At 48.6% G+C, this 16,224-nt stretch overlaps 1 protein-coding gene across 1 annotated transcript; it reads right to left on the bottom strand.

Annotated features, from left to right (window-relative positions):
• Positions 1 to 10,602: 10,602 nt before the first annotated feature.
• On the bottom strand, positions 10,603 to 15,869 carry LOC142024966 (C-type lectin domain family 2 member D-like). The gene is made up of 4 exons (XM_075017358.1): positions 15,821 to 15,869; positions 13,705 to 13,877; positions 11,911 to 12,020; positions 10,603 to 10,870 (listed from the first exon to the last, which is right to left on the bottom strand). The coding sequence occupies exons 1-4, from the start codon at positions 15,867 to 15,869 to the stop codon at positions 10,720 to 10,722; spliced, it is 483 nt and encodes a 160-aa protein (XP_074873459.1). The 3' UTR covers positions 10,603 to 10,719.
• Positions 15,870 to 16,224: the final 355 nt, after the last annotated feature.

Genomic DNA, 16,224 nt, shown 5'->3' with positions numbered 1-16,224 from the left:
ATCTTCCCTCCCAGAGCAAGATTCTCATGATAGACCAGGGTCAGCAACCTTTCTTAGGTGGAGTGCCGAAATTTGACCTTGTGACCCCACGTACAGTCCGAGCGCTGGTGATACTTTTTAAAGTCACTAATAGTCCTACTGACAACAGCTCCTATATGAAGAGGCAGAGCCTTACCAGTCAGGTGGTGGTTGGTAGCATTAGCTGGTCTTTTGTTAATCCGCAGGCAGCCTGGCTTTGAGCAAACATCTGTGTGGGGGAGGAGGAGCAGGGCTCCGTTTCTTCCTCACACGCTGATGAAAATGGGCTCACATGCCACTCTTGGTACCCATCCTGGGGGTTGCTGAGCCCTGTGCTCAGCATTGGATAAATGCATCTCAAAGGCAGGTCCACACTGGCTGAAATAGGAAATAACTCAGTGATGTTGCATGGCTGGTTTCATACAGGAGACATAGATGGATGGACACAGAAGCTCCTTCTGACCTTGGAATCTATGGCTTAGTCTACACTAGGCAGGTAAGTCGATTCTAGCTATGCCAACTGTACAGCTAGAATCAACTTATCTGCAATCAACTTACCTAGCCTTCTCCACGAAGAGAGGTTGGTGGGAGAATTTCTCCCTTACTCCTCGTGAGAATGACGAGTACAGGGGTCAACTGTCAAGCCCTGACGGTTCAATTTCACACGTCCCTACGGTAGTGTAGGCGTACCCTCAGGGACAGATGGGGAGTGCAGGGAACCAATGAGTGGCCAGCTTTATGGGCTGGAATCTCAGCTAGGAAGCCAGTGGCAAGTTTTTATAGTCACGGCTTAGAATGTTGAAATAAGTTATTTCTGAAAAAACCCAGCAGTGTAACCGCAGTCTTAGGAGGTAAAATCGATTTTCGATATGCAAATCCAGCTAGGAGAACTGCGTAGTTGGAGTCAATGTATCTAAAATCAACTTTTGCCACCATCCACACAGTGGGAGGTCAACGGGAGAAACTCTCCCATCAATTTCCCTTATGCCTCACTGGCTACGTCTACACGTGAAGCCAACATCGAAATAGCTTATTTCGATGTAGCAACATCGAAATAGGCTATTTCGATGAATAACGTCTACACGTCCTCCAGGGCTGGCAACGTCGATGTTCAACTTCGACGTTGCACGGCACCACATCGAAATAGGCGCTGCGAGGGTACGTCTACACGCCAAAGTAGCACACATCGAAATAAGGGTGCCAGGCACAGCTGCAGACAGGGTCACAGGGCGGACTCAACAGCAAGTCACTCCCTTAAAGGGCCCCTCCCAGACACACTTTCACTAAACAGCGCAAGATACACAGAGCCGACAACTAGTTGCAGACCCTGTGCCTGCAGCATGGATCCCCAGCTGCCGCAGCAGCAGCCAGAAGCCCTGGGCTAAGGGCTGCTGCCCACGGTGACCATAGAGCCCCGCACGGGCTGGAGAGAGAGCATCTCTCAACCCCCCAGCTGATGGCCGCCATGGAGGACCTGGCAATTTCGACGTTGCGGGACGCGGATCGCCTACACGGTCCCTACTTCGACGTTGAACGTCGAAGTAGGGCGCTATTCCGATCCCCTCATGAGGTTAGCGACTTCAACGTCTCGCCGCCTAACGTCGAAGTTAACTTCGAAATAGCGCCCGACGCGTGTAGCCGCGACAGGCGCTATTTTGAAGTTAGTGCCGCTACTTCGAAGCAGCGTGCACGTGTAGACACAGCTACTATGACCAGGAGTACCAGGGTCGACGGTGGTGCCGTTACAGTTTGATTTAACGCATCCACTCTAGGCATGCTAAATCGAAGCCCAGAAGATTCACCGCCACTGTGTTGATGTTCCCCTGAGCAACATATGTGCCCTCACACAGGGCAGTCCTATGGCTTGTGTTTTACAGTCATCTGAGATTCTCACACTGATCCTGCCTGGTCTTGGCACTGTTGGAACAAAGTCTGGACGCTGTGTATGAAGCAAGCAGGAGGGTTTATTACACACAGCACTGGTGGAGGGCCACTTCACCCACCAGCACTCAGTGGAACACTGCCATACAATGGGTTACAACTCATTATGTAGATTATTAGCGGGCAGGGGGGAAACTACGCCCTGGGTGTTACACAAGCATGGATAGGTCCTAGCAGCAAGACAAAATGAGCACAATAAGCCACTAATCTAAAAAAGGTTACAGTGTCCCCGCCCATTGCTTATAGAACATTTTATCTCTAGTACAAGTGGTTTTCCTTAACAAGTTACTTAAACAAAGCACACATGCAATAACAGCTGTGTCTAACTGGATTAATGAGGCCCCTACAGGAGGAATGATGGTGCCTTTACACCAGCACATCCAGGGGTGCTTATCTAGAAGATTAAAGCAGAACAGACAGTAACAAATAACACATTTGTTTTGAATACCAGCCTTGGACAGCAAATAGGATGGTGCTATATCCTGGTTCTCACATACATGGCCTCTTCTTGGTATGTGGTTGCCAAGGCAACTATCCCTCCCTCCAAACTCCAAGGCCCTGTCCACATTGGGACGACCTTCTCTGGGTCTTGTGAGTGAGATGGGGGGTGGGAATAACTTTCCACTCATGCTAACTGGGTTTCTGAACTCTAGGATTATAGGTCTACTCCAGACTTTAGGATTCAAATAGAGGGTCTTTAGCAGAATACCATAACCTGCCTCAGAAATTTTCATCCTACAGAACCTACAAGTTTCCAAGGTCCAAATGTCCTGAAAGAAATTAAATGTATTTTGAAGCTGCTGGTTGCTTTTTAGTTGGCTTCTGGTTGGTGAGTCTTTAGTCAAAGGTCTGCAACCTACAGCTCTGGGGCTGCATGGGGCTCTTTAAGGACTTTTTTGTCGCTCCCAATGCAAAGTAAAAAAAAAAAACACTTTCCTGCTTATTTTTGCTCTTTTGGTGAACACCTACAAACCCAGCAATGAACAACACCTATCTAAATAGCAAACAATACATGAGCTCAAACATTGGATAACTCCCCCTTTAATATGTGCAGTGCATTGTGGGATAGGTGTGTGCGCTGTTGTTAAAATAACGAAGGGTCCTGTGGCACCTTATAGACTAACAGAAAAGTTTAGAGCATGAGCTTTCATGAGTTAACTCACTTCTTCATCTGAAGAAGTTCAAAGTCTGGATCTGTAGAGCAAGTCTGGATCTGTAGAGCAAGAAGTCTGGATCTGTAGAGCAACGAAGGGTCCTGTGGCACCTTATAGACTAACAGAAAAGTTTAGAGCATGAGCTTTCGTGAGTTAACTCACTTCTTCATCTGAAGAAGTTCAAAGTCTGGATCTGTAGAGCAAGTCTGGATCTGTAGAGCAAGAAGTCTGGATCTGTAGAGCAACGAAGGGTCCTGTGGCACCTTATAGACTAACAGAAAAGTTTAGAGCATGAGCTTTCGTGAGTTAACTCACTTCTTCATCTGCTCTACAGATCCAGACTAACACGGCTACCCCTCTGATACTTGTTGTTAAAATAAGGGTTACCAAAAGCAAGGTTTGATGTGATTTATTAACGATAACTTTCTATTCACACACATTGCAGCTCTTGAATTATTGAGTTTTTTTACCCAATTTGAAAAAAAAAATGGCTCTTCTTACTCTTTTGGTTGCTGACTCCTGTTTCGCTCACCCACCCAGCCACCCACCCGCGCGCGTGCACAGAGAAAACAGAGATTCTTATGTTATCTCTAAGAACTGGGGATTGCAGAACTGCACCAAATATAGGGGCAAAACACCCCTGCAGGAGTTGCCAACATTGGAATCTCAGGCTTGGACTACAGACGTTGGAGTTGACAGCAGATACACAATCTAGCGGTGGCAATTGCGTAGCTAGAATTGATGTACTGCAGTCACCTGTAAGGTCTCTCCTCACTGACAGAGGTCAATGGGAGCGTTTCTCCTGTTGACTTCCCTTACTCCTTGTGATAGGAAGAGTACTGGGGTCGACTGTTAACTCCAGAGAGACTGATTTTGCGTGTCTTTACCAGATGTGTGAAATTGAACTGTGGAAGGGCTGAGAGGGGTTAAGCCTGGGGATGGGGGGAGCGTGGTTTGGGGCTGAAGTGGGAAAGCCCAGGGAAGAGAGTAATGAATTTGTAACTGGTACAGATCACAGTGTGTGGCTGTTCTTAAAATAGACGTGACAAAAAGCACAGGTTGACGTTATTTATGAAGGATCAACTCATATTCACGTGCACTGCGGCTCTTGAAGAACTGATTTTGTAACCGAATTTGAAAAAATGGCTCTTCTCGCGATTTCGGTTGCAGACCCCTGCATTGGGACTATCAAGAGATTCTTGAATCTCTTGGAATACAGATCTTACATGCTTTGGACAAATGACCCCACCATGTAAACGCCGCAGTATCAGAACTACCTCCCAGCTGTGAGGCTACTGTCACACCAGTCTTGATAGTAAAGTTAAAATGTGCAGCTGCAAAGGAGAACTGGTTAAATAAACAGTGTAAGATAATTGAACAGCAACATGGAAGTGATACAAAAGAAGTGCGTACGCAAATCCAGGAAGTAACAGGAAGGAAAACGTTCATCATCTGGCTGTCTAAAGTCGAAGGATGGTAGTACAATAATGGAAAAGGATAACATTTTGGAAAGGTGGTCAGAATACATTTCAGAACTCTATGACGACAAGAGAGTGGAAAAGTTGAGTCCTTTTAAGAATGCAGATGGTCCACCTGTACTCAAGGAAGAAGTAAGAAACGCTTTGAAAGGCATGAAAAGAGGGAAAGCGACTGGTCCAGACAAACTCACGAGTGAGATGTTTGAAGCCTTAGAAGACTTATTCCAAAACTCTTAAATGATACTTACAGTACAGGGCACGTCCCAGAAGACTTCACAAGATCTGTTTTCATTGTTGTGCTGAAGAAATCGTGCGCAGCTGAATGTGAACAGCATAGGACAATCAGTCTCATGAGTCACATGACCAAAATTCTTTTGAAGATTATTATGAACCAGATTCGAAATCCAATACAGTCTGAGATCTCTGATGAACAATGTGGATTTGTGAAAGACAGAGGTAGTGGTAACAATCTACATTTTAAGGCCATTAATCAAAAGAGCACTGGAAGTTCAAAAGGACATATATTTGTGCTTCGTCGACTATGAGAAAGTATTCGACAGAGTAAAACATGAAGAAATGATTAAACTGTTGGAAGAACTGGATATAGATGGGAAGGATTTGAAAATAATTAAAAACATCTACTGGGAACAGACAGCAGCCATCAGGGTTGGAAAAAAACCTTAGTAGATATGTGAAGATAAAACGAGGAGTGAGACAAGGTTGTGCTCTTTCACCTGATCTCTTTAACTTGTACAGTGAAAGAATAATGCGCAAAATAGAAGGTCTGCCAGGACTAAACATTGGAGGATGTAACATCAACAACCTGAGGTATGCAGACGATACTGTTTTAATAGCAGAAAGCACAAAAGATCTTCAGGAACTGGTTAATGTTGTCAATAAAGAAAGCGAGCTGAAGAGACTCAAGCTGAACATCTCGAAGACGGAAGTCATGGTTATTTCGAAGACGAAGGTACTGCCAACATGTGAGGTACTAGCAAATGGAACAGTTCTTCGTCAAGTGACTAAATTCAAGTACTTAGGATCCTATATCACATCTGATGGTCAGTGTTTCACTGAAGTGAAATGCAGAATTGCTCAAGCAAAAGCAGCATTTCAGAAAATAAGAAGCATTCTCACAAACAGATCTTTATCACTGGAGTTTAGGAAGAGTGCTGCAATGCTATTTAGAACCAGTCCTCATGTATGGATGTGAATCATGGACTATCAGTAAACAAGTTGAGAAGTACGTCGAAGCCACAGAAATGTGGTTTTTAAGAAGGATGTTGTGCATCTCATGGATGACCAAAAGGCCGAATGAGTCTGTCTTAAATGAAGCCAACAGCAAAAGAACACTGTTAAATAGGATAAGAACAAGGCAGGCAAAATTTATAGGCCATATAATTAGCAAGTCTGCACTTGGAAATCTAGTGACAACAGGAAAGTATAATGGAAAGCGAGGACGAGGTAGACTATGTGAGAAAATATTGGATAGTATCACTTCATGGCTGCATTGCCACAGTACTGTGGAGATGCTTCAGAGTATTTGTAATAGACCAGGGTGGAGGGCCAGGATCGCCTACGCTAATCAGCATGGCATGAATGAATGAATGAATTCCAAGAGAACTGACTCGGGGGGTTCTGTTAGGCTGGTTTCACGTTTGTCTGGAATGTCATCATAATGTCAAAGCCCCCTGTCTGCACCCCTCCGTTTGAGGAAGGCATGCAAGAAAGAAGGCTATTCTCATAGCACCTTGCAGGCCATTTACCCACCATTTAGAACAGGTGTCCTAAAAATAAATAAACAAATAAATAAGTGAGGTCCAACAAAGCAATTCCCTATCATATACTCTACCCAGAATCCTAGGAGCCTGGTTCCGAATTCCAGCAAGTTTTGGTTTATGATCTCCAGAAAAGCTTCTGCTCTGCACCCATCTCTTGTCCCAGGCTCTGGATCCCAGGGAGCAAAGCTAACGCTGAACTCATTTTTAAAAGCAGCAGGGTTAGTCCTCAGCTTAGGAAGAATCATCTTTTCTTAAAGGGTGAGAGGTAGTGTTACTCATTAAGGGCTTGTCTACACTGGGGCTGCCTTTTTTTTCTGGAAAACCCCCTTTTTTCCAGAAAAAAACCCCTTGTGTCCACACTGCAGAGCTGATTGTTCTGGACTAACAGGGCCTTGAACTCAAAACAGTAACTCTGCCAAAATAAGGGACTTTCACCAGCACCCACTTTCAATTCTGAAATTGACTCAGTATGTACAAAGCAGAGGTAATGATGACTCATTGGCCTCCAGGGAGGCAGCCCAGCATTGCTCTTGTTCCAGAACTGGTCCCTCCCGTGTGAATGCAGGAAATGCTCGGGCAGTGTGAACGCTCTTCTCAGAAGTAACTTAGTTCGATGTAAGACGGTCTAAATAAGTTACTCCTGAATAACCCTGCAGGGTAGAGCTCGCCTAAGTAACTGCAAGACTAAACCACCTTTGTAGTGCGGTGGCTTCAGAAGACGGGTGAAGAGACCTCCTAAGGCAGGGTGCACAATTTGGGGCAGCGTGACTCTTTGTAAGGGGGGGCACAGCGTGATTGCCCCCTCCTCCTGCAGCTTCTGCTGCATCACCAGCCCTCTACCACCGCATCAGTCCTCTGCAGTGGGGAAAGGGGGACATGATTGCGCTGGGCCAATCAGGGAGAAGGGGAGGCACAACTCTGGTCCCTGCCCTGCTGCCAGTTTGAGGCACATGGTTCTGGGTAGAGGGGACAGGCTGCCTGAGGGGTGTCCCAGTGTGGCCCTCGGGTTCCCCCACCCGTGGCATCACAGCCGGCCTGGCCCCACAGTGCTTCCTGCTTTCCCCGGGAGGAGCCTGAGCTCCTGGCCAGCATGTGCCCCCACCACCATCCCTTCCTGTGATGCTCGCACAGGTTGCAGGCGGAGGGGCAGGGGCTGGCTAACTGCAGGGCTGAAAAGGGGAGCTCAAGCCAAAAAGTTTGCTCACCCCATCCTAAGGGACAGCGATGGAATAGCCAAGCACAAGGAGATGTCTCCTCCTGATTGCCGTTACTTAGCTAGTGGTTCATGCCCTGAGGTAAGAAGTTTGGGTCCCAACCAGGGCTCCCTCTAATTTTTTTCCACAGATGGGCAGAATTAATTTTGTTCCGTGCACCCAGGCATGAGTGGATGTGCACCACCCTAGAATCACAAACCCAGCCATGGGCACTCTGCACATCATCTGGGCAGCAGCCGAACCTCTCCTGGGTGGCCGCCCAAGCACTCAGTTTACAGGGAACGCTGGTCCCAGCCCGAACCCTGTTCATTTCCTGTCTTGTATGAATAGCAGCATCTCACATCTCAGTCCTTTAAATACAAAAAAAAACCCCCGCCACACTCTCGGCTCCAATGCCGCCTGGTAGCCGGGAGTCCCACAGGCTAGTTGTGCGCTGTGTGAAAACACAGGCGCTTTGCCTGGTTTCCAGTTGGCCGACTTTCTGTCTTGCAACATGTCCCCGTTGCTTTTGTAGCAAGAGACGAGTCAAAGAGCCGCCTCCCAATTTACCTCCCTGCCCCACTCGCTGTTTTACTCCCCTTCTTCGTGGTCCCGTATTCCGACCAGGACAGCTCCAATCTCAGCACACGACAGCCCCAGCTGGCCTCTCACCATTGGCGTCCTCCAGTCTGGGAAGCTTCTCGAATTCCGCAGCATTCTTCTCGAGAAAGGTGAACCATACGGCACATGGTATTTCCCCATCAGTGGGTCTCCTGGATTTACATCTCCAAGGGTTTGTATTGCCATCTCCTCGGTTCCCTGTGTGTCCCAAACAGGCCCACCAACAAGGGGATACCAGAGGGGGAATTGCTCAGTGGCCTGGCGTTTCCAAGGGGCCCAGAGATCCCAGTCACTGCTGCTGCCTGAGGCCCTTGTGAAAAGCTGCAGAAGTTGCATTCTGCCGCTCCATGTGGGAATGAGGGCTGTGGGGAGGACCCAGTGTCATGTTCTGTCTGCCCTCAGCACCACCTTCCTTCCGCCTCAGGCTCCACCCCTTACAGCCAAGGCCTCACCCCTTCCACCTGAGGCTCCGCCTTTCCGCCTCAGGCTCCACCCCTTCTGACCTCAGTGCTACCCCTTCAGCCCAAGGCTCTGTCCCTTCCGCCCAGGGCTCCGTCCCTTCCAGGGCCCCACACCCACACTTCACCCACAGGCCTGTGTTGGCTGTTGGCTCTGCTGGTCCCAACATCATATTAGCTTTATTGTGAGCTGCTCCACGCTCAGCTGAAGTCTGCATTGGGCCGAGTTCTACAGTAGCCCTGGGTGAGATGCTGGCCTCATTGAATCCAATGGGAAAAGGTGGATAGATTTCACCGGGGTCAGCGTTTCATGCCTGCTCCTTCTCCTAAGCTGTTGTAGGTATGATAACAGCTAGGAAGATGGACAAATAACCCTCTCTTGTTCCTCTTCTGGGCCCTATTTGCGTTGGTCTCACTGTATTTCATTTGCTATTAGGTCGTGGCCTGTTCCTCTCATGTGACTACAGCCTGTGGAAAATGTTTCTAACCTTGATTAACCAAACCAGTGTTTCCCAAACTGCGTTCCAGGAAACACTGGTGTTCTAGGCAATCTGACTAGAGGTTCCATGAAAACATTTCCATGCGAGCGATATTTTTCCTTCCCAAATGTTAAATAAGAAATTATGTTTCTACCAAAAATATTAAGGTGTTTGAACAGTGTTCAGATTGATTACAATTTATAATGCATTCATAATAATACTTGACTGCTTTTTGTTTTGATACTACTATAGTTATGACTTGTGCCGAAACAGAGATGCAAAAACACGCTTCCCATTGAAAAAGCTGGCAAATGTGACTTATTTTTATTTTCCAGTAGTTTTCTGTAAAAAAATAAATTTATAAACCCACAAAATTTAAAAATATTTTTCCATGCCTATTTTGTTTTGCCTTTCTTTTTATAAAAATGTTTTTTTTTAAGCTTGAAGGAAGGACAGTCCCTTTTTTGAACACCATTGTCCTTTCTAATTTTGTTCAGAAGAACAACACTAACCATCCTTCTTTCGGCTGTTCTCTTGCTATTTTGTTTGGGCTTTGCATTATACTTAATTCTTGCGTTGCCAAGCATCCTCCTGTCACAAGGACATGTACTGTTCATTGAGAAGATTTTTCTCTTGCTATTTTTTGTTCTTTGTAAAGTAAAAGGCATCTAAAAACTAACTAACTCTTTTAAATCAACTTGGAGCATTCCATGAGGGGACGTTTCGGGATGACACACTCCCACCAACCGCCCACTCACACCTGCGTGGCTGTGTTCCGTCAGTGTATTCCAAGCCCAAAAGTGTTCCATGGCCAAATGAGTTTGGGAAATGCTGACGTAACCTATTGGAAATCTGACTCCTTTACTCTTTGTTAACTGGGGACAAAGGATAGGTCTTCACTGTCTGGAAGTGCGACCCAGTCATGGTTGATCTTCAGGGATTCAATTTCACGTCTAGTAGGGACACGTGAAATTGAGCGATCAAGGGTCAGTGGTTGACCCCTGTACTCCTCAATATTAGGAGAAGTAAGAGAGGTCGAAGGGAGAGTGTCTTCCATTGATCTCCCTCAGTCAGGACAGCCAAGTAAGTCAATTGTAGATATGTTGACTCCAGCTACAAAATTGCCGTAGCTAGAATTGCATATCTACAGTTGACTTTAATGTTGGGTGACAACAAGAAGTCCTGTGGCACCTTATAGACACTATAAGGTCTATAAGGTGCCACAGGACTTCTTGCTGTCCTCGAAGCTACAGACTGGCACAGCTACCTCTCTGATATTTAATGTTGGGTGTAGACCTGGCCTAACTCTTGGTGACCAGTGGGGCTGATAGCCAACACAGACCCTGGAGTTAGGTAGGAGTGGGGCCTGGTGCCACAGAAGAGATGTGGCCAAAAGTGGAAGGGGAGGAGCCAAGAGCAGTCTGGACCATGGCACAGGCGACCCCACCACCACCCCGTCACAGCCTTGCATAGCTGAAGTAGCACTGGTGGCACCTGGAACTCTGGGTCTCTTTGCAACGCCAGACCTGGGGGCAACTGCCCTACGCCTGCCCCATCCCACCCAGTGGTGGCCACGATGGTGACACGGTTGCGTCGTCAAAGGTTTTTTAGATGCCACGTCCCATTTTTCCGTTCCGTGTAGGCGTCGGGTTTGCTGCAGACCCAGTTCCTCTCAGTGGTGCACCTGGAAGAGCTGAGGGCCTTTTCATTCAGGTACACACAGTGTCCGCCTCCTCTGATCTGAAACCTGCCAGGAGAGAGAATGACGCCATCATCAGCTGGCAGAGGGGCCTTTCCTGTTACAACCAGGGGGAAGCGTTCCCGACCTCTTTAGCGCTGCAACCCCATTTTAATACATTATTTAATCCCAGCAGCCCCGGGAGCAAGGAGAACACATCCTCCACAGTGCTCAGGGCTGCCGACTCCGGTCATAGGAACAAGGGGATTTTGTCGTGTGCAGAGTCCTTTAGAAAAGGACCCTGTGTAGACGAGCCGTGTGCGATCAAAAGTGGCACTTTCGCAGTGCCGCAGCCGTCGTTATGCTAATGAGGCGCTGCATATTCATTGCAGCACCTCATTAGCATATCCCAAAGTGTCTCATTAGCCTCCCCCATTCGAAAGGAGGGTGCTAGTGTAGACGCAGCCCAGAATGCCTTTCAAAATAGCACTGAGCTATTTTGAAATAGAGCGTGTACACACTCAAAATAGAACCACTGGCTGCACTGGGGCTTGCTTCGAAATAGGCGCCATTCCCTGTTCTAACAGCCCTTATTTCGGAAAAGCTGTTTTGAAAGAGGCACTAATCCTGGTGGCAATGAGGTTTGCCAACTTCGAAATAAGCCAGCCGCCATTTTGAAAGAGCGGTTGTCTTGCATCGGCTCCAGCATAGTTATTTCAAAACAACTCGGCTGTGTAGACCTGCCCCTAGCAGTGGCCATCAGCCGCAAATCCTGGAGCAAAGACAGACAGAGCCCTGCAAATCTGTAGGCATCCACTTTATACCTTCACTTAGCTGCATGCATGGATGCTGAGATCAGCAGCTCATTTTCACAGATACAGACGTGGGTACAAATTTGGTATCTAAGATCCTGCAAATCTGCAGATACTGGCTTTGCATCTGCGGGTATCTGCATCCACGGGTCCGGATATCTGGGACTCCCTTTTAGAGATGCAGATACCAATTCTGTATCCAGGAGGGGTTCTAAAAACTGATTCCCCCCCACTCCCCATCAGTATTTTGGGGTTTCCTGGGTGAACAGTGGCACTGTCCGAACACAGTCAAGCAACCTGGTGCTGTTGAAATCAGAGCCATTCACCCATTTCCAGGGCTTCCACTCCTGCTCCCTCCAGAGGCCAACCCAGTGCTCAGAGATGCCTTTGTAGCGGAGTATGAAATCCTGGAACACACAAAAAAGAAAGAGTCGGATTCCACGTGTACTGCTCAGAGGGCTCTCGGCAGGACAGAGTCACATTCTACAGAGTGAGTTAAAGCAGAGGCTGCAATTTAAACCAGACACCCTATGTTCCTCTTTAGCCTCTTCATCTTGAGACCACCCCCCCGAGCCCCGTTTCACTTGCTGCGCCCTATATAGTTTGCGTGGCAAGAGGTGGCAGACCCATTCTCTGCACACTGAAGGAGGCAGAGGTCCTGGGGAAAAAACATAACTGGGGAATTGCATAACTAAAGATTGTTTCATAACTGAGAGTTGCCAAAAGACAACGAGCAGTCCTGTGGCACCTTGGAGACTATCAAACACGTTAAGACAGTGGTTCCCAATCTGGGGTCTACAGACCTCCGAGAAGACATTGTACAGGGTCCATGAAAAGAAATAGAAGATCAGTAAAAATGACCCTAGAAAATGAGTTTTAAATAAATTGCAAAGTTAATTCAATTCAATTCAGTTCAATCTCTTCCAATCATCTTATGAATGGTTGTCGGAAAATCTGTGTGGTGGTTTCCTTTTTCACTGAATGAACATACGCATCCACCCTGACTGAACAGACCTTGTCAGCTCTGGCCCTCCCCTTTACTGACACTCCCTCTTTAAATCCTCTTCTGAGCTTCTCCCCCCGCCACCCCCAGCACTACTCATGCATCTGATGAAGCGGGTCTTTGCCCACGAAAGCTTCTGCTCCAAAATATCAGCTAGTCTTTGAAGTGCCAGAGGACTTCTTGTTGTTTTTGAAGCATACATAGCGGCTGGAATTGACTTTGATGGGGTTAGTGAACGGCTTGGGCGGCAACTGGGGGTCCACCCTAGTGAAAAGGTTGGGAGCCACTGCATTAGATCATGAGTTTTCATGGGTAAAACCCACTTAATCAGATGGGCTGGAGTGAAAATTACAGAGTCCTGTAATTTCCACTACAATTAATCTGACAATGTGGGTTTTAACCACAGAAACTCATGACCTAATAAGTTTGCTAGTTCCCACAGGACTGCTGGTGGTTTGTAAAGTTACAGACTAACACAGCTACCCTTCTGAGACACACCAAGAGAAGGAAAAGCAGAATTAAGGTGGCACTTGGGAGTTTTCCTTATTTCTTTGGCTAGGTCTACACTAGGCAGGTAAGTCGATTGCAGATATGCAATTCTAGCCCCAGCAATTGAGTAGCTAGAATCAACATATCCACAATCGACTGTCTTCACAGTGGGAGGCTGACAGAAGAAACTCGTCACAGTGGGTCAGCCCCTCTGTGGACAAACACAAAGTGGAACATGAGAACAAGAAGTCTTGTGGCACCTTATAGACTGACATGCTTGGGAGCATCAGCTTTCGTGGGCAAAGACCTGCTTCATCCGATGCAACGTGGAACACGTGACACCTGAGAAGACAGCTCAATGATGTGCACCTCGTGTGTGGAGCTGAAGGTGGTGAGGTCCTGGACAGTCCTTAGGTCCTGGAGGGTCCATTCCAAGCTCTGGGGCCAGCCACCAAGGAAGCTCCATCTCCCTCACCAAGCAGCTTTGCCAAAGGAGCAGAGAGGCCAACCCTGGCCCTCCTCCTTGAGCTTTTGGCTCTTTTAGACGCCTTGGGCCCAGGCCATGGAGCACCTTGACCATAACTCTAGTGCATCCTCACCAGGTCCTCCTGGGTGTCGATCGTAGCCAGCGATGTGCCAAGGGCAGAGCAGGAGCTCTGGCTGTTGTTCCAGTTCTCTTCAGCCTCGGAGAAATAGTAGCATTTACCCCGGTATCCAATCCAGCTGTCCGGGCACCAGGCCATGGGCCGGGGTGACGCGTTTAGTAACAGCACTGAAAGTGAGAGAGCAGGGTAAGGTTAAGACCTCACCATCCTCTCCCCGGCCCCACACCACAGGTGGGTCACCGGCAGGGGCTGGGGCAGAGGGGAGAGGTTGTCCCAGGCCCTGCACCCACCTTCGGATATGTGGCGTTCCAAAAACCTTTCCGCCAGCATTGGCTGGGTCTACACTGGGGTGGGCAATAATGTTTGATGGGGACCCATGTCTGGAATTTAGTAAGTGCTCCACGTGGTCAGCGGAGGGGAGGCAGGGTCTGGGATGGAGATGAGGCCCAGTCTGTGGGTGATAGGATGCTCAGGACAGGAGACTGGGGTGCAGGAGGGCCTGAGGGGGCAAGGAGGGAGTTTGGGTAAAGGAGGGGGTGGCGAGCTGGAGCAAGGGCTTGGGGTGCAGGAACAGGGGTGCAGAGTTTTGGGTTATATGGGGTAGGAGCGCAACAGGGGCCAGCTGGTTGGAGGGAGGGAGCAGCCAGCCTCGGGGGCCGTGTGCCTCCCTGAGTGCAGAGAGCTGGGGGGAAGGTGCAGCGTTATTTCACATACCGCCTGCTGTGCAACCAGGCAGCTCCCATTGGTAGGTTTCTAGCCTATGAGCACTGCGAGATTGTGCTGGGGGTGGGAGTGAGCGACAGACCTGCCCCCCAGCTCGTGGTGGCACTCGGAGATGCACAGGGGGCCTGCCTGATTTTCCCGCTAGGCTCTGGGCTGTATTTTCCCCAGCCCTGGCCTATACTGTGGTGTTAGGCCCACATAACCGCAGTGACACAGCCATGCCAGCGTCGGCCCCGCAGGGTAGATGTCCCTGAGACTGCGTGCGCTTGGGAGGAGAAATTCTTTTACATGGAACAGAAGAGGCGTTCCCAGCCCCCACAGCTGATACCTGGGAGGAGACAGCCAGGGATTACGGGTATATCTCTGCGGCACAGGGTCTTCAATGATGCTGCAGCTGGGCCACCTTAGTGCTGGAATGTAGAAATGTCCCACATTTCCATCCCTGCAGCATCGACCCGGCTGAGAGGCAGTAGGAAGGGATGTGTCTCCATTACGGTGAAGATCGACCCGGTCAGGGTTGATTGTCTAGAGTTTGATTCCATGCTGGGTAATGACGGGCAAAACTGAACCATCTGAGGTCGGCAGTCAACTCGATATTGCAACGAGTAAGGGAGGTCAGTGGGAGAGTTTTTCTCATGGACCTCCCTCTGTGTAGATGGCCAGGTAAGTCGCCTAGTTTTGGGTCCCGCAGTATACAAAGGATGTGGAGGTGCTGGAGCAGGTTCAGCAGAGGGCAATGAAAATGATTAAGGGGCTGGAGCACATAACCTGTGAGGAGAGGCTGAGGGCTTTGGGTTATTTAGTTTGCAGAAGAGAAGACTGAGGGGTGATTTAATAGCAGCCTTCAACTTCCTGAAGGGGAGCTCTAAAGAGGATGGAGAGAGGTTATTCTCAAGGTGGCAGAACAAGGAGCAATGGTCTGAAGTTACAGAGGGAGAGGTGTAGGTTGGATATTAAGAAAAACTATTTCCCCAGGAGGGTGGTGAAGCACTGGAATGCGTTACCTACAGAGGTGGTGGAATCTCCATCCCTGTTTTTTAAGTCCCGGCTTGACATAGTCCTGGGTGGGATGATTTAGATGGGGTTGGTCCTACTTGGGTCAGGGGGCTGGACGAGATGACCTTCTGAGGTCCCTTCCAGGTCTGTGATTCTATGATTGCAGATAAACCAATTCTAGCTATGCAATAGCTGGAGCTAGAATTGTGTATCTGCAATCAACTCACCTGCCTAGTGTAGACCTAGGTCAAAGGAAGGATCCTTTTATTGATTCAGCCATGTGCCCACCACGTGGGACTGACAACCGCAGGCATGGAATTTTCCACAGCCCCGCGGGAAGCGGGCGGCGGGGGGCGAACAGAACACACAGATGCCGGGAGCAGCCACTCACCTGCTAGAACAACCACAGCAACGAGCAGAACAACCAACACCACCGTCATTGCGACCGTACGCGCCACGTGCTGCTTGAACTTGCAGCTATGGCCATTGCCTGAAAGAGAATAAGGCCTTAATTCTCCTGAGGCAGCTGAGCAGCCTCAGTGCAAAGACAGTTCTGCTGAATGGTGGTTGTGTTTTATGTAACACCAACAGACCTGGGTCACCAGCCCCAGGGATAGAACCTGTGAGCTTAGAGTCTAAAGCCCTGCACTTGACCACATGAACTGAAGGCCAGCTGGCTCTCAGCTGAGACTTCACTCACCTCAGATGAGGTCTCAGGGCCTCTGGCTACTGCATTTACCTTGGCTGAAGGATTCATACACATCTCATAGAGCTGGAAGGGATCTCAACAAGTCC

The sequence above is a fragment of the Carettochelys insculpta genome, chromosome 22 (genome assembly GCF_033958435.1).
Source record: "Carettochelys insculpta isolate YL-2023 chromosome 22, ASM3395843v1, whole genome shotgun sequence".
NCBI classification, from domain to species: Eukaryota; Metazoa; Chordata; order Testudines; family Carettochelyidae; genus Carettochelys; species Carettochelys insculpta.
Note: the sequence above shows the minus strand (reverse complement) of the source record. Positions and strands in the feature narration are given on the sequence as shown.

Excerpts from the sequence above, each read along its gene's own strand:
- LOC142024966 (XM_075017358.1), bottom strand. The coding sequence starts at position 15,869 with ATGACGGTGGTGTTGGTTGTTCTGCTCGTTGCTGTGGTTGTTCTAGCA. Across the intron at positions 13,878-15,820 it reads TGCTGTGGTTGTTCTAGCAG|TGCTGTTACTAAACGCGTCA; the intron begins GTGAGTGGCTGC and ends TCTCACTTTCAG. Across the intron at positions 12,021-13,704 it reads TCGACACCCAGGAGGACCTG|GATTTCATACTCCGCTACAA; the intron begins GTGAGGATGCAC and ends TGTGTGTTCCAG.